The sequence below is a fragment of the Cherax quadricarinatus genome, chromosome 26 (genome assembly GCF_038502225.1).
Source record: "Cherax quadricarinatus isolate ZL_2023a chromosome 26, ASM3850222v1, whole genome shotgun sequence".
Classification (NCBI taxonomy): Eukaryota; Metazoa; Arthropoda; class Malacostraca; order Decapoda; family Parastacidae; genus Cherax; species Cherax quadricarinatus.
Genome location: NC_091317.1, coordinates 6,935,049 through 6,962,791, shown reverse-complemented (window position 1 = coordinate 6,962,791; position 27,743 = coordinate 6,935,049). Strand labels below are relative to the sequence as shown.

The following is a 27,743-nucleotide window of genomic DNA, read 5'->3' as shown; positions in this document are numbered from 1 at the left end:
AGGATCTTTGCTTAATAAGCCAAGTCAGCAAGTATAACTTGAAAAGCATGAGGTATAGAAACGTCTTCAGTACTCATGTTAATTTATTGATAAAAACTAGAGTTTTCATAATAACTCCTAAAGTGAAGTAACACTAGGTTGGTACTTAAGGCATCTGACTCTATTATAATCGTAAGGACATAAATTATATTTTCTTATTAGGATCTACTGCTGGAGACCAGTCGATGTGGTCAGACCCGCATGGACTGGCTGGATGAACCTGACCTTCATAAACTGACTTCTTTAGCCCTCCTTGAGCTTGATATTCTCTTCACAGAGCACAATATTCATCACCGGTGGAGAAAACTGAAAAAAAGGAAGCAAAGCAAAGAAGGTTAGAATTACAAACTTATTATCTCTTTAGTTTTACTAATTCAGTGTAGAGCAAATTTTAAATTTAAAAAAATTATGGAGTGAATTAAAGGTTCTGCAGTATTCCATCACATTCCTACAAAACTCCCATATAAAACTAATGTAGAAAAAAAAAGAAAAAAAAAAGATTTATAAATACGGTACTGCATATCGGAGTCAGTAAAGCCTCGGTTTAATGAACTTTGATTTAACAGATTTCAGAAATAAATGCCAAAATACACTGGATGAATTGATTTTGAAACAAAGTCCATTGGTTAAAGAATTGTCAGTCACAACAATTGCATCTATCCACTACAATTACCATCACCAGCCACCTGCTTTACTCTCTTAGTTCATTAAACTAAAGGTTTACTGACATACGAGAAGAATGTCATCATTCAGTATCAGTACACAACAAATATCTGAAAAATGTTTAGCCTGGCTGTGCTGTCAGTAGGCCATGGCAGGCTGGTCTTGATTAAACATTAAGTAGAAATAAGCATTCTTTCTGAGATTCCACTTACCTTTGTAGTGTGTTGCCACTGCTGCAACATCTTGATTGAACTTTTCTCCATGCTCATCACTCTTGTCCCATTAGTTATCAGAATAAAAACAAGACTGAAGGAAATAGTTTGAGTGACATGTTGTAGCCAGGTTGTTGATAACTTTGCAATAGTTACTCTACCAGTGTCTTGTAGTTGACATCTCTGTGTCTGCTAAGAAACGTATTGCAAATGTATTTGAATGAATGCAAAGCTGCTGACACCCTGTCATTCACTAGCATCTGAAAATCATTGACAGCCAAAAGTTGGATCTGCAAATACACCTTCCATAATCTTAGTCTCATTTAATTTGGGTAACTTTCCTAACAGGTATTTGAATGCTGGATGAACCTTGCCCATTGCCTTGGTGGTAATAAAATCCTGTCCTTTGAAACCAATGAAGCATTGACTTCATTAACTGTACCTGGAATGACTGAGTCACATGATGGCCAATGTTACATTTCCCCAAAATTGAAACCGATAAATTTGATACGTTGCTCTGATCTCAAAGGGTGGGGAAAAAAATTTTTTTTTGCACAGCCAAAAATAAGCATTTTGAAATCATGTATGTAAATGGAGTGTTTCATTTTTTTTTTTTTTTTTAACAAGTCGGCCATCTCCCAATGAGGCAGGGTGACCCAAAAAATTAAGAAAATCCCCAAAAAGAAAATACTTTCATCATCATTCAACACTTTCACCTCACTCACACATAATCACTGTTTTTGCAGAGGTGCTCAGAACACAACAGTTTAGAAGCATATACAGTGGACCCCCGAGTTTCGTGATTAATCCGTTCCAGAGAGCCCGCCGAAGGTCGAAATTCACGAAACTCGAAACCATTTTCCCCATAAGAAATAATGGAAATAAAATTAATCCGTTCCAGGCACCCAAAAATATTAAAATAAAATATTTTTTTTCAAATTAAATAAAGATTTACATAATGAAAACAATCAGAAATCAAGTACATGCATTTAAAATAAATAATAATAACATTACACTTACCTTTACTGAAGACTTCTGCATGGATGGAAGACGGGAGGAGGGGATAGGAAGAAGGTGTACACTATTTTTTGGAAGGAGAATCTCCTTCCACTAGGACTTCAGGTATGAAGTCCATATCTGGGGTTACTTCCCTTCTTTTAATGCCACTGGGACCAGCTTGAGAGTCACTGGACCCCTGTCGCACAAAATATTTGTCCAGAGAGGTCTGTTTCTGGCGTTTCTTTAAGATTTCCCTTAAGTGGGACACAACACTGTCATTGTACATGTTGCCAATACGGCCTGCAACAGCTTTGTTAGGGTGAAGTTCATCCATAAATGTTTGCACTCCAGTCCACAAATGTCCTTAATCTTTGAAGAAGGCACCTTCCTCTATCTTTCTTCCTCCTCCTCTGCAGCAGTTTCCTTAGCTGTGATCTGTTGCTGTTGCAGATGAAGCTCTTGCAGCTCTTCATTGGTTAGCTCTTCCCTGTGGTCCTCCACCAACTCTTCCACATCCTCACCACTCACCTCCAACCCCAGGGACATCCCCAATGCCACAATAGTTTCCACAACTGGCATAGGTTCCTTAGGGTCAGCCACAAACCCTTCAAAATCCCTCTCTTGTGCACAATCTGGCCACAGATTTCTCCAAGCAGAGTTCAAGGTCCTGGAAGTCACTCCCTCCCAAGACTTACCTATAAGGTTTATGCAATGGAGGATATTAAAGTGATCTTTCCAGAACTCTCTTAGGGTCAATTCAGTGTCTAAGGTCACTTCAGAGCACTTCTGAAACACTTCTTTGGTGTAGAGTTTTTTGAAGTTTGAAATGACCTGCTGGTCATGGGCTGGAGGAGAGGAGTGGTATTAGGAGGCAAGAACTTCACCATGATGAAACTAAACTCCTCCACTATTTGCTCTTCCAAGTCTGGAGGATGAGCAGGAGCATTGTCCATTACCAGGAGGCACTTGAGTGGCAGTTTATTTTCCAGGAGGTATTTCTTCACACTGGGGCCAAACACTTCATTAAACCAGTCTAGGAAAATTCCCCTTGTGATCCATGCCTTACTGTTAGCCTTTCACATCACACACAAGTTACTCTTGGCGACACTGTATTTCTTGAACACTCTGGGATTTTCAGAGTGATACACGAGTAAAGGCTTCACTTTAAAATCCCCACTAGCATTACTACAAAACATGAGAGTTAGCCTGTCTTTCATAGGCTTGTGTCCTGGGAGTGCCGCTTCCTACTGCATGATGTAGGTCCTCTTTGGCATTTTCTTCCAGAAGAGGCCTGTTTCGTCACAATTAAACACTTGCTGTGTCTACGCACTCCTTAAACTCCTGTACAAACTTCTCAGCTGCTTTTTTGTCAGAACTGGCAGCCTCACCATGCCTTATCACACTGTGAATGCCACTACGCTTCTTAAATCTCTCAAACCAACCTTTGCTGGCCTTAAAATCACAAGCATCACCACTTGTTGCAGGCATGTTCTTTACAAGATCGTCATGCAACTGCCTTGCCTTTTCACATATTATCGACTGCGTAACACTACCTCCTGCTAACTGTTTCTCGGTAATCCACACCAACATTAACCTCTCCACTTCTTCAAGGATTTGTGATCTCCTTTTTGTCAGTATATCCACCCCTTTTGTAACAACAGCACACTTTATTTCCTTTCCTTTCGCCACGATTGAAGTGATGGTTGAATGGGGCTTGCCATACATCCTGGCAAGCTCTGTAACACACACTCCACTCTCATATTTTTCAATGATTTCCTTCTTGAATTCGATCGTGTTCCTCACTTTCTTTACCAAAGGGCTTGCACTAGCTTTCCTTGGGCTCATGGTGACTTATTTAGCAGTTGTAATCACAAAAAAACAATGGATTATTACGTATGAGCCTGCGGGGTGATGGTCAAGTGTTGGTAAACAATGGCACACTGAGCGTGAATGGCGTGGGAGACTGGCTTTGTGTGCATGGTGACAGGCAGACGCGTACCGGACGGTAGCCAAAACATGAGTTTTTCACAAAACTCGAGGCCAAATTTTTACAAAAAACTCGCCGAAGGTCGAATTTCACGAAAGTCGAGGCTGCCGAAACTCGAGGGTCCACTGTACCTATAAAGATACACAAACATATCCCTCCAAACTGCTAATATCCCAAACCCCTCCTTTAGAGTGCAGGCATTGTACTTCCCATTTCCAGGACTCAAGTCCGGCTTTATAAAAATAACCGGTTTCCCTGAATCCCTTCAATAAATATTACCCTGCTCACACTCCAACAGATCATCAGGTCCCAAATACCATTCATCTCCATCCACTCCTATCTAACACGCTCACGCACGCTTGCTGGAAGTCCAAGCCCCTTGCCCACAAAACCTCCTTTACCCCCTCCCTCCAACCTTTTCGAGGATGACCCCTACCCTGCCTTCCTTCCCCTACAGATTTATACGCTCTCCATGTCATTCTACTTTGATCCTTTCTCTCTAAATGACTAAACCACCTCAACAACCCCTCTTCAGCCTTCTGACTAATTCTTTTATTAACTCCACACCTTCTCCTAATTTCCACAATCCGAATTTTCTGCATAATATTTACACCACACATTGCCCTTAGACAGGACATCTCCACTGCCTCCAACCGCCTCCTCGCTGCTGCATTCACAACCCAAGCTTCACACCCATATAAGAGTGTTGGTACTACTATACTTTCATACATTCCCTTCTTTGCCTCCATAGATAACGTTTTTTGTCTCCACATATACCTCAATGCACAACTCACCTTTTTTCCCTCATCAATTCTATGATTAACCTCATCCTTCATAAATCCATCCGCCAACACGTCATCTCCCAAGTACGTATCTGAAAACATTCACTTCTTCCATACTCCTCCTCCCCAATTTGATATCCAATTTTTCTTTATCTAAATCATTTGATACCCTCATCACCTTACTCTTTCTATGTTCACTTTCAACTTTCTACCTTTACACACACTCCCAAACTCATCCACTAACCTTTGCAATTTTTCTTTAGAATCTCCCATGAGCACAGCATCATCAGCAAAAAGTAATTGTGTCAATTCCCATTTTGTATTTGATTTCCCATAATTTAATCCCACCCCTCTCCCGAACACCCTAGCATTTACTTCTTTTACAACCCCATCTATAAATATATTAAACAACCATGGTGACATTACACATCCCTGTCTAAGACCTACTTTTACCGGGAAGTAGTCTCCCTCTCTTCTACACACCCTAACCTGAGCCTCACTATCCTCATAAAAACTCTTTACAGCATTTAATAACTTACCACCTATTCCATATACTTGCAACATCTGCCACATTGCTCCCCTATCCACTCTATCATATGCCTTTTCTAAATCCATAAATGCAATAAAAACTTCCCTACCTTTATCTAAATACTGTTCACATATATGCCTCAATGTAAACACTTGATCTACACATCCCCTACCCACTCTGAAACCTCCTTGCTCATCCGCAATCCTACATTCTGTCTTGCCTCTAATTCTTTCAATTATAACCCTACCGTACACTTTTCCTGGTATACTCAGTAAACTTATTCCTCTATAATTTTTACTATCTCTTTTGTCCCCCTGCCCTTTATATAAAGGGACTATACATGCTCTCTGCCAATCCCTACGTACCTTCCCCTCTTTCATACATTTATTAAACAAAAATACCAACCACTCCAACACTATATATCCCCCCTGCTTTTAACATTTCTGTCATGATCCCATCAGTTCCAGCTGCTTTACCCCCTTTCATTCTATGTAATGCCTCACGCACCTTCCCCACACTCACATCCTGCTCTTCTTCACTCCTAGAAGATGGTATACCTCCCTGGGCAGTGCATAAAATTACCACATCCCTTTCTTCGTCGACATTTAAAAATTCCTCAAAATATTCTCGCCATCTACCCAAAACCTCCATCTCCCCATCTACTAACTCCCCTACTCTGTTTTTAACTGACAAATCCATTCGTTCTCTAGGCTTTCTTAACTTGTTTAACTCACTCCAAATTTTTTTCTTATTTTCATTAAAATTTCTTGACAGTGCCTCTCCCACTCGATCATCTGCTCTCCTTTTGCACTCTCTCAGCACTCTCTTCACCTTTCTTTTACTCTCCATATACTCTACTCTTCTTATAACACTTCTGCTTTGTAAAAACCTCTCATAAGCTAACTTTTTGTCTTTTATCACACCCTTTACTTCATCATTCCACCAATCACTCCTCTTTCCTCCTGCCCCCACCCTCCTATAACCACAAACTTCTGCCCCACATTCTAATACTGCATTTTTAAAACTATTCCAACCCTCTTCAACCCCCCCACTACTCATATTTGCACCAACCCACCTTTCTGCCAATAGTTGCTTATATCTCACCCGAACTTCCTCCTCCCTTAGTTTATACACTTTCACCTCCCTCTTGCTTGTTGTTGCCATTTTCCTCTTTTCCCATCTACCTCTTACTCTAACTGTAGCTGCAACTAAATAATGATCCGATATGTCAGTTGCCCCTCTATAAACGTGTACATCCTAGAGCCTACCCATCAACCTTTTATCCACCAATACATAATCTAACAAACTACTTTCATTACGTGCTATATCATACTTTGTATATTTATTTATTCTCTTCTTCATAAAATATGTATTACTTATTACCAAACCTCTTTCTACACATAACTCAATTAAAGGCTTCCCATTTTCATTTACCCCTGGCACCCCAAATTTACCTACTACTTCCTCCACAACATTTTTGCCCACTTTAGCATTGAAATCCCCGACCACCATTACTCTCACACTTGGTTCAAAACTCCCCACGCATTCACTCAACATTTCCCAAAATCTCTCTCTCTCCTCTACACTTCTCTCTTCTCCAGGTGCATATACGCTTACTATAACCCACTTTTCACATCCAACCTTTATTTTACTCCACAATATCCTTGAATTAATACATTTATAGTCCCTCTTTTCCTGCCATAACTTATCCTTCAACATTATTGCTACTCCTTCTTTAGCTCTAACTCTATTTGAAACCCCTGACCTAATCCCATTTATTCCTCTCCACTGAAACTCTCCCACCCCCTTCAGCTTTGTTTCACTTAAAGCCAGGACATCCAGCATCTTCTCATTCATAACATCCACAATCATCTCTTTCTTATCATTTGCACAACATCCACGCACATTCAGACTTCCCACTTTGACAGTTTTCTTCTTCTTATTCTTTTTAGTAATTATTACAGGAAAAGGGGTTACTAGCCCATTGTTCCTGGCATTTTAGTTGACTTTTACAACACGCATGGCTTACAGAGGAAAGATTCTTATTCCACTTCCCCATGGATATAAAAGGAAAAGTAATAAGAGTGGTATATGTATTATATTTACTCTCAAAATATAAAGAAAAAACTGTAATAAACAAAAACTGATATCTGTTTCATACTGTAAACCCCAGAAAAGCATAATTGTTAGTTTACATACTGTTCTTTGTTGTACAGTGTTATCCAGGTTAGTCTTCTAATAAATGGTATAATGCTATGGTTTTGTGTTAAGGTTATATCATGCCAGGTTATGGAAGACAGTGATAGTGTGAATGATGGTAAAAGTGTTTCTTTTTTGGGTCACCCTACCTCTGTGAGAGATGGCCAGCATATTAAAAAAAAAAAATGTTAAATTATGACATGAATTACTGTATGTATAACTTAAGCTGTAATATAATTAAATAATTATAATGTGTACTTTTTTTAGGTAGTAGGTTGGTAAACAGCAACTGCCCAGGGAGGTACTACCATCCTGCCAAGTGAGTGTAAAACAAAAGCCTGTAATTGTTTTACATGATGGTAGGATTGCTGGTGTCCCTTTTTCTGTATCATAAACATGCAAGATTTCAAGTACATCTTGCTACTTCTAATTACACTTAGGTCACACTACACATACATGTACAAGCGTATACAGTATATACATACCCCTCTGGGTTTTCTTCTGTTTTCTTTCTAGTTCTTGTTCTTGTTTATTTCCTATCCCCATGGGGAAGTGGAACAGAATTCTTCCTCCGTAAGCCATGCGTGTCGTAAGAGGTGACTAAAATGCCAGGAGCAAGAGGCTAGTAACCCCTTCTCCTGTATAAATTACTAAATTTAAAAAGAGAAACTTACGTTTTTCTTTTTGGGTCACCCTGCCTCGGTGGGATACGGCCAGTTTGTTGAAAAAAATAAAATATGTACTTTTATTCACAGAAAATACTGGACTTTAATAATGTTTAAAAAAATGAGGTACACTAAATTTGGCCCATTTTGACAGAGAGCGGTGTGTTTGGGGTGCCTCTTGAGAGCCTCATAGAGAGAGACAGAAATCTGCTCCCAGACTCACTCTTGGAGACAAGTGTCCCACTTGTGTTCTATAAGGTGAGCTGTTGTCTCCTGTAACTGTCTGTAATGGAAGTTAAATATTGAAACTTTTTTAATTATAATGTGTAGTCAATACCAAATTTGTATCTGGTATGGTTATTGGTTATAAATGCACAAATTTTAATAATTAGTTTCTATGTATAGACAAATTAAAAAATGCTGAGCTGCATTAAATCAATGGCATAGAAAATATTCTCAAAGCTAAGATTTTACTGTAAGATTGTACTGTCCAGACTGCCATGATGTGACTTGCATCATGTTTGTGCATCTTTCAGTTGGTGTGGCAGCTGGAACGTCATGGTCTCCAGCAGGAAGGCATCTTGCGGGTTCCTGGCCACAGGTATAAACTTTTGTGCACCTCTGCAAATTGAGGCTTCTTATTTTGGTAGAAAAAAACTGTTTAGACAGAGTAGTATATGAAGTTTAACCTGAAAGCTAACCCTTGTTCAGGACCACATGGTACCTTGTTCAGGACCACATGGTCCCTTGTTCAGGACTAAATGGTACTTTGTTTACACCACTTCTCTTCTTGTGTTAGTTATTCAGATTTGTAAACTAATGAACCCTGTACATTTAAAAATATTTAATTTCATGTAAGAGTATTTTTACCTTCATTGTATAAATGATCTGTATGCAGTCTTATTTTTGTTTTCTGACATTTATTACATATCTGGCAATGTTATGTCTGGCATTGTTTTCAAGGACCCTAGTGGAAATAAGTCACTTTGTTTAACTTTTTTGGGTTATCCTATGTAATTTTAAACTAAGTATGATAATTGTACTTATGTTTACCTATAACTAAATAAACTTACTATTCCTGCTTAATAAAGATGCCTCTTATGTGCAGATCCCAGACGGAGCAGCTGCGGCAGACTCTTAACACCAATTTCTATTCCTGGCCATCACATGTTGATGCTGCTCTCAGGAATGCCACACCCAATGATGTTGCTGCACTAGTTAAAACCTTCTTGAGGGAACTACCTCGTCCCCTTCTAACACACACTTATATGCCAGCTTTCTACAAGACACACCGTAAGTCCTTAATAATGTTGCTGTGGTTTGTATAAGTGTGTGATCATGGATATGGTTTTACCTTTGAAGATTGCCATTGGAGGTTATGTATCAGGTTTTTCTTCTCATTTTACTCTTTTTCTTTCATAGATATTAATTTTCAATAAAATTTTAAATCTGGGGTGAAGGAAGATTGGTGGTGAGAGAATATAAAGGAGGTTTTGAGTGCTAGGGGCTTGAACATCCAATAGTTTGCATGAGGATGTTAGATGGAGTGGACACAAGTGGGTGATATGGCTTGATGTGCTGTTCGAGTGTGAACATGATAACGTGTATGGATTCAGAGAAACCAGTTAGCTGGAACTGAGTTCTGGGGATGGGTAGCCTACACTAGAAAGGCGAGGATGTTGCAGTTTGGAGTCATCTGGATTGTGATTTTAGCACACTTCTGGTAAGACGGCAATTGAATGAATGATGGTGAGTATATGAGCATTTTTTTTGTGTGTGTAGGGGGGGGGGAATTAACTCTGCCAGGGTGGAAGACACCCGGTGTGTTAAAAGACTCAACACATTTCATAATGTGTAATGCATGCTCTCTTTTCAATATATTGCTGTGGAAAATACTGTATATATTTTCCAGAAATACAGTAGTTATATGTAAATAGATGGCCATACTGTATTTAATAAAAAAATTGTTATAAAAAATGGGAAGAAGCTGCACCTGTGCAGAAGAGACTAGCCATTGTTGTTTGAATTGGACACAAACGTTAGTGAATAAGGAGAAGAATTTTCGTGCTCTAGAGGTAAAATTGGGCTGACACCTCTCAAATAGGAGCCGAAATTGTTGGATATGCATTCCTGCATAACTTGAGATATCAGGTGACTGGACAAGACAGCTACAGGAACCTCAGATAAGTTTGTTTATGTTTGTAACCCTGGCCAGTTTTATTTTCATGGATAGACAGTGAGGTTTTCTGAGTATGATACACCTTAATCTCCAGTCAAATTGGTGAGTGATATTAAGATATATGTATTCTCCTTCTGTTATGTAAATTGTATATATATAATCCTTTATTAATTTAATATACAGTCCACAGATTTATATATTTACCAGAATTCCTGGTGTATGTACATTTCATTTGTAATTAATAGGTCTAGAGCAACTTGTGGATATGACAGTGGTAGGTATCGAAGGGGGACATTTTTTGTGACCTAGGTGTCCCAAATTCCTACTTGTCTATGTAACTCTGATAAATAATAATTATCTTTGTTATCATTTACTGTTATGTACATAATGAGTTACATTCAGATAAATGTAAATTTTCCACAATTGCCAACTAAAATTTCAGATTACGGAATCACGACCATGAGAATGTGACAAAGGAATTGTTTGGGCCACAACCCCTTAAGTGCCTTAGTAACCCATTATGTGCCTTGGTAATCTCTTGACAACTGCTCACACACCATGATCATGGGCTGTGTTATAAGTGTTACAGGCACCCACTTTTTTTTTTTTTTAACAAACTGGCCGTATCCCACCGAGGCAGGGTGGCCCAAAAAGAAAAACGAAAGTTTCTCTTTTTAAATTTAGTAATTTATACATCTATGGAGGTGTCCTTGATCTGTGTCTTGGCTTCAACATTACTTCTGCCAGCTGTGAGTCTTCCATTGTAACAGATATAGCGTCTGATCATTTCCCAAGGCTAACCTCTCTAGATATTGGTAATACTATTCTCCCTGGTGGGATATTCAAACGGAAACGTCTTAATGTTTCCCCTGATCAACATGATGACTTTGTTGCACATGTGACTGACTGGTATAATTCCTATGAGTGTACCTCTGTCGAGACTTTTAACAATGACCTTGTGAGCAGTATTCAGAACTTCTTAGAGCCGCCTCTGAAACCTACTACTACTCTAAATCCAAATGACTTCCATAATAATCATAAGTCTTATAAAAATCATACCTATTACAATGATTCTAAACTTCGAACATTGAAACGTACTGCTCGCAGACTAGGCCTAGCCTATAGAAACCATCGTACCCCTGAAATGCTGAGCCTCTTCCAAACTGCCCTTGCTGCTGCCAGAGAGCGTATGACAGAGCTGCGGCAAACAGACTGGGAACAATTTGTCAATGGTCTCAATGCTCACACCCCACTTAGCCGGGCATGGAGGGACATAAATAGAATTAAGGGTAACAGAACTGGGCAGATCGCGCACCCTCATCCCTTACATAGGGCGAATGAGTTAGTCAGTGCTTGGGCTGCTACATCTAGCTATGACAGTCTTCCCAGTACCACACAGGCGAAATTAATGGACAAATATGATGCAAGGGAGAGATTTGTTTTGTTTATGCTCAGCAAGGCAGATGACTGCAACATTCCTTTCACTAATTATGAACTTGATGCAGCACTAACTAAGGGCAACTCCACGTCGCCTGGTGAGGATGGTATTACTTACAACATACTCAGATTGCTGTGTCGAGTACCAGGTAATCCTTTACTTGAATTATATAACATGAGTTATGTCACTGGGGAGCTCCCTAAATCATGGACCAATAGCCTCATTATTCCCATTCCAAAGCCCAATCAACAAAACTCATTTTGCCCAATATCCCTTACTAGCTGCTTGTGTAAAACATTTGAAAGGATGATTCTTAATCGTCTTATGCACAGAATTAAGGAATTCTTGTCACCCCGGTTGCATGGCTTCATGCATGGAAGGAGTGTGCATCATTGCATTACCACCTTTCTCACTCTGCACACTGACAGCTCATACACTACGTTCCTTGACCTTAAATCCGCTTTTGATGTAGCCAACAGACATGTAATCATTAGTGAACTTGACAGAATGGATGTTGGAGGATGGCTTCTCCGCTGGATTAAAGGTTACCTGTCCAACAGAAAGTCGTCTGTGTTGTTCCAGGGACATAGAAGTGTAACTAAAGATTTTGAATTAGGAACCCCACAGGGAGGTGTGCTTAGTCCCACCCTTTTCAACATTTTGATTAATGCCTTACTTAATGCCATGCCTAGCCAGCCCCATCATTATATGGTTAGTTTTGCTGATGACATAATGATTCACACTACCGGATTCTCCAACACCCAAAACATTCTTAATCATGTACTAGCCTCGTGTCAGGACCTGGGGTTAATAATCTCAGGGGATAAAACAAAGATACTCAACAGGCGTCCTCCTCGGCAGAGAGGCACAGTTCGTCAGATCCAGTTGCATGATGGGTCTCTTCTAGAATATGTAAGCAGATACAGGTATCTAGGCTTTGAGGTTCCACTACTTGGACCTGTTGTAACGAGACTTTGTCGCCAATACAAAGAAAGGCTGAGAGCACTTAGAGTTGTGGCAGGTTTTCATCCCAGGTATGGTGCTAATGTTAAAATTGTGAAAATGATGTATCTTGCTTATATTAGATCATTGGTTGATTATGCAGCGCCACTACTTGCACTCGTGTCTGACTGGAAGCTTGGAGGGCTGGAAAAACTGCAAAACGAAGCAATGAGGATCATCCTAGGATGCCCTTGTACTGCCAAAATTTTAAATATGCGGAAGAACTTAATATTCCAAGCATTAGAGATCGTGTTACTGAAAGAAATATCCTTATTGGGGTCAATATGCTTAGGCTAGCCCATTCAAACCCCTGCACAGAAGCCCTCCAAACTTTCCTCAGCACTGGTGAACATCCTTCCAGATGGATCGAAAAAACTGGAACCGACCTCCGCATGAACCAGCTACATGTTCTATATCAAGTTGGACAACAGAGACATTTCCCTGCTCCATGGGATATTACCCCATTCCAAACTACCATTCCTCCATTTCCCCCCAAAACTCTTCTTAAATCACAACCAAAGCTTCGTCTTGAAGCCAAACATGATGCCTTAAGCTGTATTGATAACTTAGTCACACAGAACAATCTTTCACAAATTATTTACGTCGATGGTTCTGTTCACCAGTCCACTGGTGCAGCTGGTAGTGCTGCTGTTGTCACACAGAGTGATGGCTTTCATAAAGAAATTGGAGCACGCATCAATAACTGGGCCTCTACCCTTCAAACAGAACTGTTTGCCATACTCCTTGCACTCAAATGTGTCCATGTATCTAAGGTTGACACTTTAATTGTAACTGATTCTCTGTCATCCATAAATGCTCTCAACTCATTAAGTATAAATTGTGGCATGCTTTTGTCAGAAGCCAGACATAGATATGGTAAGATTGTGGACAGTGGAGTCAGAGTGCACATGCTGTGGATTCCATCTCACATTGGTCTTCAGATGCATGATAGAACTGATAAATTGGCTAAGCTGTATGCTTTCAAAGAGGGGGTAGATTACAATCTTGGGTTGTCATTTAGCAGTTTGAGAACAATAATACGAAAAGAACTTCAAATGAACTTTATTGACTTAAGACTTAGGGAGATTGACACAAGTCAGTCCATCATGCAGGAGGAGCCACATGTCTATGGTGCATCCAACAAGATAAGCAGACTCTTGGATGTCACTACTGCCCGGCTCCGGCTGGGTTACAAGTATCTTTGGCAGGTTAAATCACCACCACCAGATGTAGACCAAACAAAATGTAAACTTTGCCAGATGGACTATTGTCACACATTGCGTCATTATGTACTGGAGTGTGATCAAATTAATGAATTTAGAAACAACTCACTCAGAAATGTTCAAGAAATGGCAAAGTATTTTATCCACAGTGGTATATTGCAGACCATTCTGGAGAAATACCCTGACTTTGCTAGCTGTAAATAAAGCATTACCACATGTGTGCATGTGTGTGTGTGTGTGTGTGTGTGTGTGTGTGTGTGTGTGTGTGTGTGTGTGTGTGTGTGTGTGTGTGTGTGTGTGTGTGTGTGGGTGTGTGGGTGTGTGGGTGTGTGTGTGCGTGTGTGGGTGCGTGTGTGCGTGTGTGGGTGTGCGTGTGTGGGTGTGCGTGTGGGTGTGTGTGAGGGTGTGTGTGTGTGGGTGTTGGTGTGTGTGTGTGCGTCCTTGTGTGTATGCATATATTTGTACGCTCATGTGCACATGTCCGTGCGTGCGCCCTCATGTGCGTATGTGCGCGCGCGCTAGTGTGGGTGTATGACCCACTTAATATTTGTATTTATAACTCATTACAAGTGTGACCAGGTGTGGACGTATCAGTGGTTCATTACTTTGTAATTTGTTCATGACTGTAACCATGTATAGGAGTGAAGCTGATTCATTACCTCTGTAACTTGCCATGATTGTGACCAGATCTACCTGGAGTTCATTACCTTTGTAACTAGTTCAGCTATCATAACTTTGGGGTCCAGTCACTGGACCCATTATGTACCTTTGTAATCTTTTGACTACCGCCCACAGGATGGGTATGGGGTGCATAAAGATATTAAACTAAAGTGTGTGTGTGTATGAGTGGGTGTGTGTGTGTGTGTGTGTGTGTGTGTGTGTGTGTGTGTGTGTGTGTGACTCAACAATCAATATTTGCACCAATAACTCATTACAGTTGTGACCGGGTGTGGAAGTGTGAATTGCTCATTACACTATAATTTGTTCATGATTGTAGCCATGTATAAACGTAAGTAACCATTCTACAGAATTCATTACCTTTGTAACTTGTGAGCTCATTACCTTTGTACCTAGTTCAGCTATCAAAACTTTGGGGGCCCAGTCCCTGGACCCATTACGTACCTCTGTAATCTGTAAATACCTTTGTAACTTGTCATGATTGTGACCAGACTTACCTGGAGTTCATTACCTTTGTAAATTGTGAGTTCATTACCTTTGTAAATTGTGAGTTCATTAGCTTTGTAAATTGTGAGTTCATTACCTCTGTAACTTGCTCAGCTATCAAAACTTTGGAGTCCAGTCCCTGGACCAATTATGTACCTCTGTAATCTTTTGACTACCGCCCACAGGATGGGTATGGGGTGCTTAATAAACATATTAAACTAACTAAACTACAGGAGAAGGGGTTACTAGTCCCTTGCTCCTGGCATTTTAGTTGCTTGTTACAACACACATGGCTTGTGGAGGAAGAATTCTGTTCGACTTCCCCATGGAAATAAGAGGAAATAAACAAGAACACGAACTAGAAAGAAAATAGAAGAAAACCCAGAGGGGTGTGTATATATATGCTTGTACATGTATGTGTAGTGTGACCTAAGTGTAAGTAGAAGTAGCAAGACATACCTGAAATCTTGCATGTTTATGAGACAAAAAAGACACCAGCAATCCTACCATCATGTAAAACAATTACAGGTTTCCATTTTACACTCGGCAGGATGGTAGTACCTCCCTGGGTGGTTGCTGTCTACCAACCTACTACCTACAAGGCACCCACCTACTGTATTAATTATTTGATTACTGAAAATTTTCTTCTTCTTTGGGTTAATCTGTGTTAGTGGGAAATAGACTAAAAATAACATTAGTTTGGAAGACAATTTAAATTAATTATTCAAAGACAAACAAAAATAAATGAGATAAAATGAATTTTTGTATCTTTCAGCTTTGTTACTAAGTCTTTATCACTTTTATTTTTCATATGGGTTTGTTTTATTATGTTCAAATTGAAATATTTATTAGTCATACATTTCACACTAATCATATCATTATTATTATTATTATTATTATTATTATATTCCTGGGAAGCACTAAACCTATAGGTAATCAGGTCTGATCCAAGGAAGGTGAAAGGTAGCTCCAATTCCATGGATCAGAAGTCCTTCACTGGTATCAAGGTACCTGCTTGAAGGATAATGATAAGCACAGATTCCACTAGGCCCATGTAGACATCAGTACAGTCTCTTTTCATATATTAGGGATCGAAGACATGGGTGAACGGGTACTGGCACTCACCATGTTGATCCTACTGCTGCCATCACCACACCGTGACACTCTCCATGCCCTCCTGGAGCTGTGTGCTAGAGTTGTTACCCATGAAGCAGAAAACAAAATGTCACTCTATAATGTGGCTATGATCATGGCCCCTAACCTCTTCCTGCCTAATCACCAGCGCTCCAAACTTAACCTAAGGTCTGAGGACAAGGAACAGCAGCTTCATCATGAGGTGAGTGGTCATAGCTAGCAAGCTTTATTTTCTCCATTAACCCTTTTAGGGTCCGTCCCGTAGTTCTATGGCTTTGAGGCCTGGGTCCAAGCCGTAGAACTACGGCTTGAGCTCGGCTCACTCAGATAAGCTGTAAGTGGTAAATTTGGACCTAGATATGAGAGAATACATCTATATGGTAAGTGTGCACCACATAAAACAAATACTGCAGCACACAGTGCATAATGAGAAAAAAAAACTGCGACCGTATTTTTGGATTAAAACAGCCACTTTGCGGTGTATTTTTGTATGTTTTTTACAGTTTTATTTGCAATTTCTTGGTCTCATTTGATAGAATGGAAGATATATTATAGAAATAGAGATGACTTTGATTGGTCTTATTACTGAAAATGGCTTGAAACTGAGCTCAAAGTAGTGGAAATGTTCAATTTTTGCCAATGTTCAAGAGTAAACAAATGATGTCATGTGTCTAATACACATCAGCTGGTGGGTCTGATATACATTCACAAATGTTCTGATATTATTTATACAATTATTACAATATTGCATAACAGTAAATCTTCTGTTTTTTAGTGCAAATAAAAAATTCAAAATGGAATTCATTTGTAAAGCCTGAAAACATAACTAATAAACAGAGGCAATGTTAGTTTAGTGCCAGAAATGCCTGCATTGTTTATTCTGGGCTCTATTTTCAAATTGGAATATTTTGAACTTTGTGTTAAATTGGCCAGATTACCAATTTCCAATCATGTTGTTGGGTAGTTGAAACAGTTGACAGGGCGATTTCTTGTGCTCAGTCGCTAAAATAGAAGTAATACTAGTGAAATAGCTAAGAATTTGGTTGACTAGAATAATGTAATTGGCCTAAAATGGGAGTCAAAGTTGGCAAAATTGCCGATGTGTAAACATCGCTGATGCAGCAAAATTTGCGGGAGCGTAATTTCATCAGTTTTCCATTAAATTTCGTACTTTTTGTTTTATTACCTTCAGAAGAAGATTACCATTTCATAAAAAAAAAATTATTTTTTTTAAATTCTTGAACCCTGGCTGTCACTCTGAGATGTCACTCAGAGTGACAGCCAGGGTTCAAGAATTAAAAAAAAAAATTTTTTTTTTTTTAATGAAATGGTAATCTTCTTCTGAAGGTAATAAAACAAAAAGTACGAAATTTAATGGACCCTCAAAGAACTAGCATCATAATCATTAGTAAATATTTAACTGCTATGAGTCATGCACCACCTGAAGAATGGGAGATATGTTTGATCCATGTGGAGAGTAGCTCCAATTCCTGGGCTCAAAAGCCTTTCCTTTGCATCAAGGCATCGTCTGATACTGTACTCATAATTTGTTTTTTGTTTCAACATTTGTTGCCCTTTCAGGGAAAATAAATTTTCATTTTTTTTCTGTAAATATGTAAATTCTAGTTAGGAAATCATAGAATGCATTAAAGGAAGGTTATTCCTTGAGTAGGGCAGTCAGGGTAACGACTGAATTTTGTAACTTTTGATACTTGTAAACAGGCTATATTAGAGCATTAAATGTAAATACAGCCTCTCTTCACTTAATATATCACTCTTTAATATATATCTACCTCACCTATGGTATTTGTGCCTGGGGATCAACCACAGCCAACCACCTTAAACCTTTTTTAACCCAACAGAAAGCTGCTGTGCAGATGATTACCAGCTCTTGTGCCAGACAGCACACCATACCACTCTTCAAAAGATTGAACTTACTAAATATACGAGACATACACTCATATTATCGTGCCTACTACACAGTATAAAAACATTAAACTCCACTTAAACTTCTCCTAGATAGTTACAACAGAACGCACAGTCACAATACAAGGCATAAGGCACTCTTTGACATCCCTCGTGTCAGTCTCTCACTATGCAAAAATGCAATGCACATAAAGGGCCCAAAGATCTGGGATTCACTACCTGAACTGGTAAAGGATTCCCTGACTACTTATAAATTTAGGACTTTGTTTAAAAATCGTCTCCTCTCTCAATATTAACCAAACCAACTTCTAATCAGTTATAATATTATATTATATGACCTCTAATCCATTAAACATTTGCCAATCCATGAAATATTACTGTTTGAACCATTATTTGAAATACTGTTTTTATGTGCAACTTCAAGATTATTATTCTTATAAATCTCCACCTTGACTACCTCACATTAGTATTAAGGTTAAATAAAGATTTTAATACAGTGAAACCCTGGGTTTTGGCCATAATCTGTTCCAGGAGCTAGGTCTAAATGAGAAACGGCCGAAAGGCGAAGCAATATTTCCCACAAGAAATAATGTAAATAAAATTAATCTGTACTGGATCCACAAAAATATTCACAAAAAATACATTTTTTAAATAATAACTGTAGTTTTACATACACACAACACAGATAAATGTATATACATTTTTTTTTTTTTTTTTCAACAAGTCAGCCGTCTCCCACCGAGGCAGGGTGACCCAAAAAAGAAAGAAAATCCCCAAAAAGAAAATACTTTCATCATCATTCAACACTTTCACCACACTCGCACATTATCACTGTTTTTGCAGAGGTGCTCAGAATACAACAGTCTAGAAGCATACACATATAAAGATACACAACATATCCCTCCAAACTGCCAATATCCCAAACCCCTCCTTTAAAGTGCAGGCATTGTACTTCCCATTTCCAGGACTCAAGTCCGACTATATGAAAATAACCGGTTTCCCTGAATCCCTTCACTAAATATTACCCTGCTCACACTCCAACAGATCGTCAGGTCCCAAGTACCATTCGTCTCCATTCACTCCTATCTAACACGCTCACGCACGCTTGCTGGAAGTCCAAGCCCCTTCTCTCCAACCCTTTCGAGGACGACCCCTACCCCGCCTTCCTTCCCCTATAGATTTATATGCTTTCCATGTCATTCTACTTTGATCCATTCTCTCTAAATGACCAAACCACCTCAACAACCCCTCTTCTGCCCTCTGACTAATACTTTTATTAACTCCACACCTTCTCCTAATTTCCACACTCCGAATTTTCTGCATAACACATGTATTTACATCACACATTGCCCTTAAACAGGACATCTCCACTGCCTCCAACCATCTCCTCGCTGCTGCATTTACCACCCAAGCTTCACACCCATATAAGAGTGTTGGTACTACTATACTTTCATACATTCCCTTCTTTGCCTCCATAGATAACGTTTTTTGACTCCACATATGCCTCAATGCACCACTCACCTTTTTTCCCTCATCAATTCTATGATTAACCTCATCCTTCATAAATCCATCCGCCGACACGTCAACTCCCAAGTATCTGAAAACATTCACTTCTTCCATACTCCTCCTCCCCAATTTGATATCCAATTTTTCTTTATCTAAATCATTTGATACCCTCATCACCTTACTCTTTTCTATGTTCACTTTCAACTTTCTACCTTTACACACTCTCCCAAACTCATACACTAACCTTTGCAATTTTTCTTTAGAATCTCCCATATACATATATAGATAAATTAAAATTTAAATAAACATTTAAAATAACATTTACTTACCTTTATTGAAGAGACTTGCTGGCATCTGGAAGATAGGGAGGAGGAAAGAGGGCTGGCTGGCTGCCTGGCTGGCAGGATAAGAGCACACGGTAATGTTCGCTCAAGGATAAACAATGCTAGACTGGCTGACGATGCCTGCGCGGGCAGGCGGACAGGTTTGGTACGCCAGCCAAAACCCGGGGCAAAATTAGGCTGAAAAAAGTGGGCGAAACCCGAAGCGGCCAATTCCCAGGGCGGCCAAAACCTGGGGTTTCACTGTACAAGTTAACCACTCTTATCCTGTCTAGATTTAAGTAGTTATTATGTACTAGGATTAATCTGCCCAAAATACCCTGGCATGATAGTAGCTTTCTTTATACTTAGCAAACCAAAATTGTAATTACACATTGTAACCTTTACAAAGAAATAAACTCTATCTTTACCTTTACGACCAGCTCTCCAACCAGTATGCAAACCTAAGTAATGTGTATTAGAGCTGAGTTCCTTTATTCTGTTTGTTACAGTGTACAGTACACTACTGCATAAACATTTAAAAATATACTAGAAATGTTATAAATGATGCAAAGGTGACACTGAAAAAATATCTAAAGATGGTTGACACAAACCTAGTACCAGTATAACATGCTCGTCGCTTAATGGCCAATTCGCTTACCAACCTACTCTTAGGAATGGAACCCTATTATTAAGTAAGGAGAGGCTGTATTAAAAAAAGAAAAAGAAATCTGCACAAGATGCATGTTCATATCCAGTATTAACAATTACAATGTGTGCAGATGACATATGCCAATGTGACAACCCAGCTGACCCAAGCAATGATCAAATACCGTGATGTCCTGTGGACGGTCCCACACCGCTTGGTAGCTCAGATACGCCGCCAATACCAAGCTGAGGCCCTCAAACAACACAACTACACTCCTGTGAGTAATTACTTTTATTATTATTATTATTTACTCCATATGAAAAATTAATAGTCATAAATTAATAGATCAAAAGAACCTGAGTAGTTTCACACATTTATACATGTCTTTGAGGAGTTCCTCCAAAGATGTATGTGTGTAAATACAGGTACTCCTCAGTGACCTACCTGTTTAAAGACCATTTGGACTTATGACCAGCTCTAAGACCAGTGTACTGTATGTGTATTTTGTTTTTTATTGTTTTTTAATGCCTAGTTGTATTTTTAATATACAGTGGAACCTCCACTTACGAGCATATCCACGTGCAAGTTTTTCTAGATATGAGCAGTCGCTCAGTTGATTTTTTGCTTCCATATGCGAGCGAAATTTCCAGATGCGAGTGGGCCTCAGGGGAGGTTCCTTGACACTGGTGAAGGGCTCTTGCTCTTGATCTAGGGAATTGGATCTCAGTTGCTTGCTAGACTATCTTATTGAAGCTTGGGAAATGTACGATGGAAAGATGCTTCTTAACATACACCAAAAATGAAAGAAATCAGACCATAAATAATGGAGTTCACTTCTCAGCCATTAGCCTCCCCTTTGTGGTATATTTTTGTTTGGTTTTTATGGTTGTATTCTCGTTTTTTTGGTCTCATTTGATAGAATGGAAGATATACTACAGAAATAGATATGATTTGGATTGCTTTCACGATGAAAAGTACCTTGAAATTGAGCTCAAAGTAGCAGAAATGTTCGATTCTGTGGCGATGTTCAAGGATATACAATGATGTCACCGTCCAATACCTGTCCAACTGGCACTGCCCCTCAACCTTCACATATTGGAAAGCTCTTTAACATGCTAGCAAAAGTGGGAGCAGACATCATGAGGTAGCAGTGGCAGACAACATGAAGCAGCTGTGGCAGACAACATAAAGCAGTAGTAGCAGACATCATGAGGTAGCAGTGGCAGACATGAGAAGAAAAAGAGGATAATTTCCATGGAATTAAAGCAGGAAATCATAGATAAACAAACTAGATGGTGGGTTAAGGGCTTGGCCAGGCAGTACCAGTGTACCACTTCTACGATATGTACAATACTAACCCTTTGACTGTTTTGGTCGTATATATACATCTTACGAGCCAGTGTTTTGGACGTATATATACTCAATAATTCTAGCGGCTTCAAATCAAGCAGGAGAAAGCTGGTAGGCCCACGTGTGAGAGAATGGGTCTGTGTGGTCAGTGTGCACCACATAAAAAAAATCCTGCAGCGCATGAGAAAAAAAAACTGACCGTTTTTTTGGATTAAAACGCCAACTTTGAGGTGTATTTTCGTATAGTATTTATTGTTGTATTCTCATTTTCATGGTCTTACGTGATAAAATGGAAAATATATTGCAGAAATAGAGATGATTTTGATTAGTTTTATGATGAAAACGACCTTGAAACTGAGCTCAAAGTAGCGGAAATGTTCAATTTTTACCAATGTTCAAGAGTAAGCAAATCACACCACACATTCAATACACGTCAGCTGGGGAGTCTAATATTCTTTCACTAGTGCACTATTATTATTTATACCATTTTTACAATAATGCAGTAGTCTGCATAACAGTAAATTTTGTATTTTTTGTATGAATAAAAAATCAAAATAGAAAGCAATAGTAATACAACAGGAGCCTAGAGATGTGACTAATGAACAGAGGATATGTTATTTTAGTGCCAAGAATGTCTACATTGTTTATTCTGGACCCTGTTTAAAATTGGCATCTTTTTTAATTTGCATGAAATTGGCCAAATTGCCAATTTCTGACCACTTTACTGGGTAGTTCAAATCGGTAAATGGGCGGTTTCTTGTACTCAGTTGATAGAAAAAATGGAGTTCTAAAGAAATAGCTATGAGTTTGGCCAACTGGAACAACAGAATTGGCCAAAAACAGGGATCAAAGTCGGCGAAATTGCCGATGCGTATACGTCGCCGAGACTGCTAACTTCACGGGAGCATAATTCCGCGAGCTTTTATGTATTTCATTCATTCTAGTGTATATATCATGTTTCTATGTTATTAATATTGTTTGTCATATCAGATGAATTGTGATAGATAAATAAGCCATAGAATTTATATTAGGGAAACTATTGAAGTATTTTGTCGTGCCTGGAATTCCGCTGGAAAGTATTAATTTTATTTATTTATTTATTTATTTATTTATTTTATGTCTTTGCAAACAGTACATTTCATTTCAATTAATTTAAATGGGGAAAATTGACTCTGCAAATGAGCAAATCCAGATGCGAGCAAGGTCACGGAATGGATTAAACTCATGTGAAGGTTCCACTGTACTAAAAATGTTATAAATGGTGCAAAGGTTTTGTTCATTTTTTTTTTTTTACTGTTTTTTCCTACTTGTAATGACACATTTTGTAGTGATTTCTTCCCATACTTCACATTTAAATAAATTACTGAAGTCTTCTGTAAATTTGTCTCAATTGTCAGTATTTATTTCTAACCTTTTTGGTGTGTGCATTAAAGATGCGTCGCCTGCTGTTGTCCCGTAAAAGTAAAGAGACAATCCAGCGGCCCATTGAAAATGAAGTAGACTACCAGGAGGGAGTGCTCAGAGTGTCGGCACCGCAGTTCAACAAGACCAATTACCCAGTCAAACTCAATTCTCGAATGACAGCTGGAGACCTTCTCACCAGGTACTAACACTGCATATTACTGACAATCCTGCAATATCCATTAATAATATTACTCACCAGACAAACAAAAAAAAATTTTTTTTTTTTTTTGACAAATCGGTCATCTCCCACCAAAGCAGGGTGACCCAAAAAGAAAATACTTTCATCATCATTCAACACTTTCACCTCATTCGTACATAATCATTGTCTTTGCAGAAGTGTCCAGATACAACAGTTTAGAAGCATATATAAAGATACACAACATATCCCTCCAAACTGCCAATATCCCAGACCCCTCCTTTAAAGTGCAGGCATTGTACTTCCCATTTCCAGTACTCAAGTCCAGCTATATAAAAATAACTGGTTTCCCTGAATCTCTTCATTAAATATTGCCCTGCTCACACTCCAATAGCTCGTCAGGTCCTGAAAACCATTCGTCTCCATTCACTCCTATCTAACACTCTCAAGCACGCTTGCTAGAAGTCCAAGCCTCTCGCCCACAAAACCTTTACCCCCTCCCTCCAACCTTTTTGAGGACGACCCCTACCCTGCCTTCCTTCCCCTACAGATTTATACACTCTCCATGTCATTCTACTTTGATCCATTCTCTCTAAATGACCAAACCACCTCAACAACCCCTCTGACTAATACATTTATTAACTCCACACCTTCTCCTAATTTCCACACTCCGAATTCTCTGCATAATATTTACACAACACATTGCCCTTAGACAGGACATCTCCACTGCCTCCTCGCTGCAGCATTTACAACCCAAGCTTCACACCCATATAAGAGTGTTGGTACCACTATACTTTCATACATTCCCTTCTTTGCCTCCATAGATAACTTTTTTTTTATCTCCACATATACCTCAATGCACCAATCACCTTTTTTCCTTCATCAATTCTATGGTTAACCTCATTCTTATTCTTCATTAATAATTTTTTCATGAAAACCTTTGACAGCCACCATATATACAGGGCCTGTCTAGGCCAGGAAGTTCATAGCTTGTCAGTAGTCCCCATATTCTTTCAGTTGTATTTAAAAATCTAAACAATTTTTTTTAACACTGCAAGAAAAGATAACTTTAGTGTGTAGACTCTTCACTGGAGGAGTGGTTATTGACTTGGCCACTTGATACTGGAGTTCCGCAGGGAAGTGTCCTTGGTCCCCTGCTCTTCCTCATATACATCAATGATCTTCCAAACGTATACCAACACCTGAAACCCATTCTCTTTGCTGACGACACGACTTACGTCATCTCTCACCCTAATCTTGCCACCCTCAACACCATTGTTAACGAGGAGCTGATCAAAATATCGACTTGGATGACAGCCAATAAACTTACGCTTAACACTGACAAAATCTACTATATTATGTTTGGTAGCAGAGCAGGAGATGCACAAATTAACATTAAGATCGACAACACTCTAATTACCAGACATAATGAGGGCAAATTCCTAGGCCTATACCTTGACAACAACCTGAATTTCAGCACCCATATCCAACACATAACCAAAAAAGTATCCAAAACGGTTGGGATCCTCTCCAAGATACGATACTACGTGCCGCAAAATGCCCTTCTCACACTATACCACTCACTTATTTATCCATACCTCGCCTATGCCATTTGTGCTTGGGGATCAACTGCAGCAACACACCTAAAGCCAATAATAACCCAACAAAAAGCCGCAGTAAGAATAATCACTAAATCTCATCCCTGGCAACACATCCCCCCACTCTTCATAGATCTAAACTTACTCCCTGTTCAGTACATCCACACTTACTACTGTGCAATCTACATCTACAGGACCTTAAACTCCAATATCAACCTTGACCTAAAATGCTTTCTTGATAGTTGTGACAGAACCCACAGGCATAACACCAGACACAAACATCTCTACGACATTCCCAGTGTCCGTCTAAATCTTTACAAAAATTCAATGTATGTCAAAGGCCCTAAAATCTGGAACACCCTACCTGAGAACTCTAGAACTGCAGACATATTCATCACCTTCAAAACTACCATTAGAAAACATCTTATCTCCCTGATACACCCCGTCAACTAACTGCACGAATACCACCTGGTGGTTCACACTTACACTCACTCACCCATTTGACCATAAACAGAAATATTAATCTCAATCTTAAAATAATGAATCCTGTGATACTCCAATACTGAAACTATGTACTGTGCCAAAACAAAAGCATCCACATTGCTAAACTCACTAACTAGTATTTAGTCACTTAGCCATAATACCAACTTACCTCATAATTTGTAATATTTTAAAATTAAGAATTAAACTAAGTCTGCCCGAAATGCCTAGCCATGCTAGGTGTTCTAGTGGTACACTCTGTAATCATTATTTTACTACATGTAAACCACACAATAACCAAATTCTGTAAACTCAACATTGTAATCCTTATAGAGAATAAACTTTGAGACTGATTCACACTAAAAAGGCAGTGTTAGTTTTTAGAGTACAGTATAACCATATCCCTAACAATCTGTCACAAAATCCCAACTGGTTCCCACATTAGGTTTGAGGCAGTGATATGCAGAGTAGCTCAAATTCCTTGGGAAAAACAGCACTTCATCATTATCAGAGTAGCCATTGGAAGGGATTACATATTGTTCTTATTTATTTTAACCAAGGGAAGAATCAAACCCGTGGGGATTAAATAGCACCTGGAGAATATGAGGCATTTAGGTTTGATCCAAGGAAGTGAAGGATTAGTCCAGTTCGTTGGATCGAAACCCCCCTTACCAGTATTGAGGCATCTTTCCTGAGTGGTTTACATATGATTAACAATCGAATGGAGCTCCCTTTATCATACTGGTTTTACAGGTTCATCGAGGAGCTGACACTCCTGCCAGAGAACCCTAGACGTGTGGAGGGTCGACGAGAACTGCAGTACAAGAGGGTGGCCATAGGCAATGGTTCCCCACCGTCTACAACTTTGTCACAAAATACTTCGACACCTCATTATCTTTCATGCCTGCTTACTGGCTCACTAAAGAACACAGTCCAGCAACATGCTCTGCATGAGATAGGTGGAAATATTGGTAAGCACAACTTTACAATGTTCATGCTTGTGATGAAACTCAAAACTGGCTGTTCCCAAGTTCATGTTTTATATTTTCTGAGTATCATACATTTTTTATTATACCTCTTATCTGTTTGTGAATTGTAGTTCTCTTTCAGTGGATTTTGTCTCATTAACTATGCTTTAAACAGGAGATCGTCGGCTGGATCCAAATGCCAAGCTCTTGGCAATATACCAGGACAACCCCAATGCAGAGTTTGTGGTGAAGTGCCATCACAAAGGAGGTCAGATTTCAAGAAGAAACTCATAGTAATCACAGACTAATACAAAACATAAGTAATCTTCAAACTCACAAGTGTTCCTTACAGTGTCTCCAGATCTGGAGAATGTTAATATGAGATTGTGAAAAGTGCTCAAAGTCTTGACATTTATTTTTTTGAATACAGCAGCCATATCCTTCCAAGGAAGGGTAACTCAGAAAAAGGAAACGCAATCATCATTCATTCATTAGGTGTCTTGCCAGGAGTACAAGGAACAACAATTGAAATGACCCTATGAACTGCAGCATCCTCACTCCCTCCAGGGTGCAGGCACTGTACTTCCCACCTTTAGGCATTGAGTCCAGCTAGCTGGTTTCCTAGAATCCCTATATAAATATTACCTTGCTCACACTCCAGTAGCATATCAAGCCAAAACATCCACTCTGATCTAACATGGTCACAAAAGCCAGCTGGTAATCAAGTCTCTTGAATTCAAAACCTCCATTACAACCCCTCCCTCCAACTCTTCCTTGGATGACCCATACCCTTGTTTCCACCTTCTTACTCATCCTATTCTGATCCATCCTCTCTAAATGTCCAAACTACATCAACATCCACACCTCAGCCCTCTGAATTATACCTTTTGTAATTCCACATTATTTTCTAATTTCTTTGAGAAACTGAAATTTATTTTTTTTTTTTTAGTCGGTAATTTTTATTTTTAAAGGTACTGATTCAGCACGAACAAAATATCTGAAAGCCTCTGACATATGAAATATTACTGTACATAGCCATAATAAAGGTGAGTAACAGTTATAAAAGTGTTAACACTTAAGGAAAAATGTTTCAACAATACATCATATTGCTGAATAACATTATAATGTTTG

The 27,743-nt window shown here is 39.1% G+C and overlaps 1 protein-coding gene and 1 long non-coding RNA gene across 3 annotated transcripts in view; one reads left to right on the top strand and one right to left on the bottom strand.

Moving 5' to 3' along the window:
- Positions 1 to 27,743, top strand: part of LOC128691609 (rho GTPase-activating protein 18-like) — a gene marked incomplete at its 3' end in the record, with an annotated part of 515,474 nt that extends 487,731 nt beyond the window's left edge. For both annotated transcript variants that reach the window (XM_070088766.1, XM_070088767.1), the window contains 9 exon segments: positions 202 to 373; positions 8,230 to 8,333; positions 8,612 to 8,676; positions 9,184 to 9,368; positions 16,170 to 16,417; positions 20,750 to 20,893; positions 23,400 to 23,569; positions 26,398 to 26,615; positions 26,788 to 27,743. In XM_070088766.1, the coding sequence (XP_069944867.1) occupies positions 202 to 373; positions 8,230 to 8,333; positions 8,612 to 8,676; positions 9,184 to 9,368; positions 16,170 to 16,417; positions 20,750 to 20,893; positions 23,400 to 23,569; positions 26,398 to 26,615; positions 26,788 to 26,906 (1,425 nt within the window).
- On the bottom strand, positions 71 to 23,515 carry LOC128691610 (uncharacterized). Its single transcript, XR_011392436.1, has 5 exons — positions 23,378 to 23,515; positions 20,801 to 20,891; positions 16,207 to 16,271; positions 915 to 1,106; positions 71 to 345 (listed from the first exon to the last, which is right to left on the bottom strand). It is a non-coding gene; the product is annotated as an uncharacterized lncRNA (long non-coding RNA).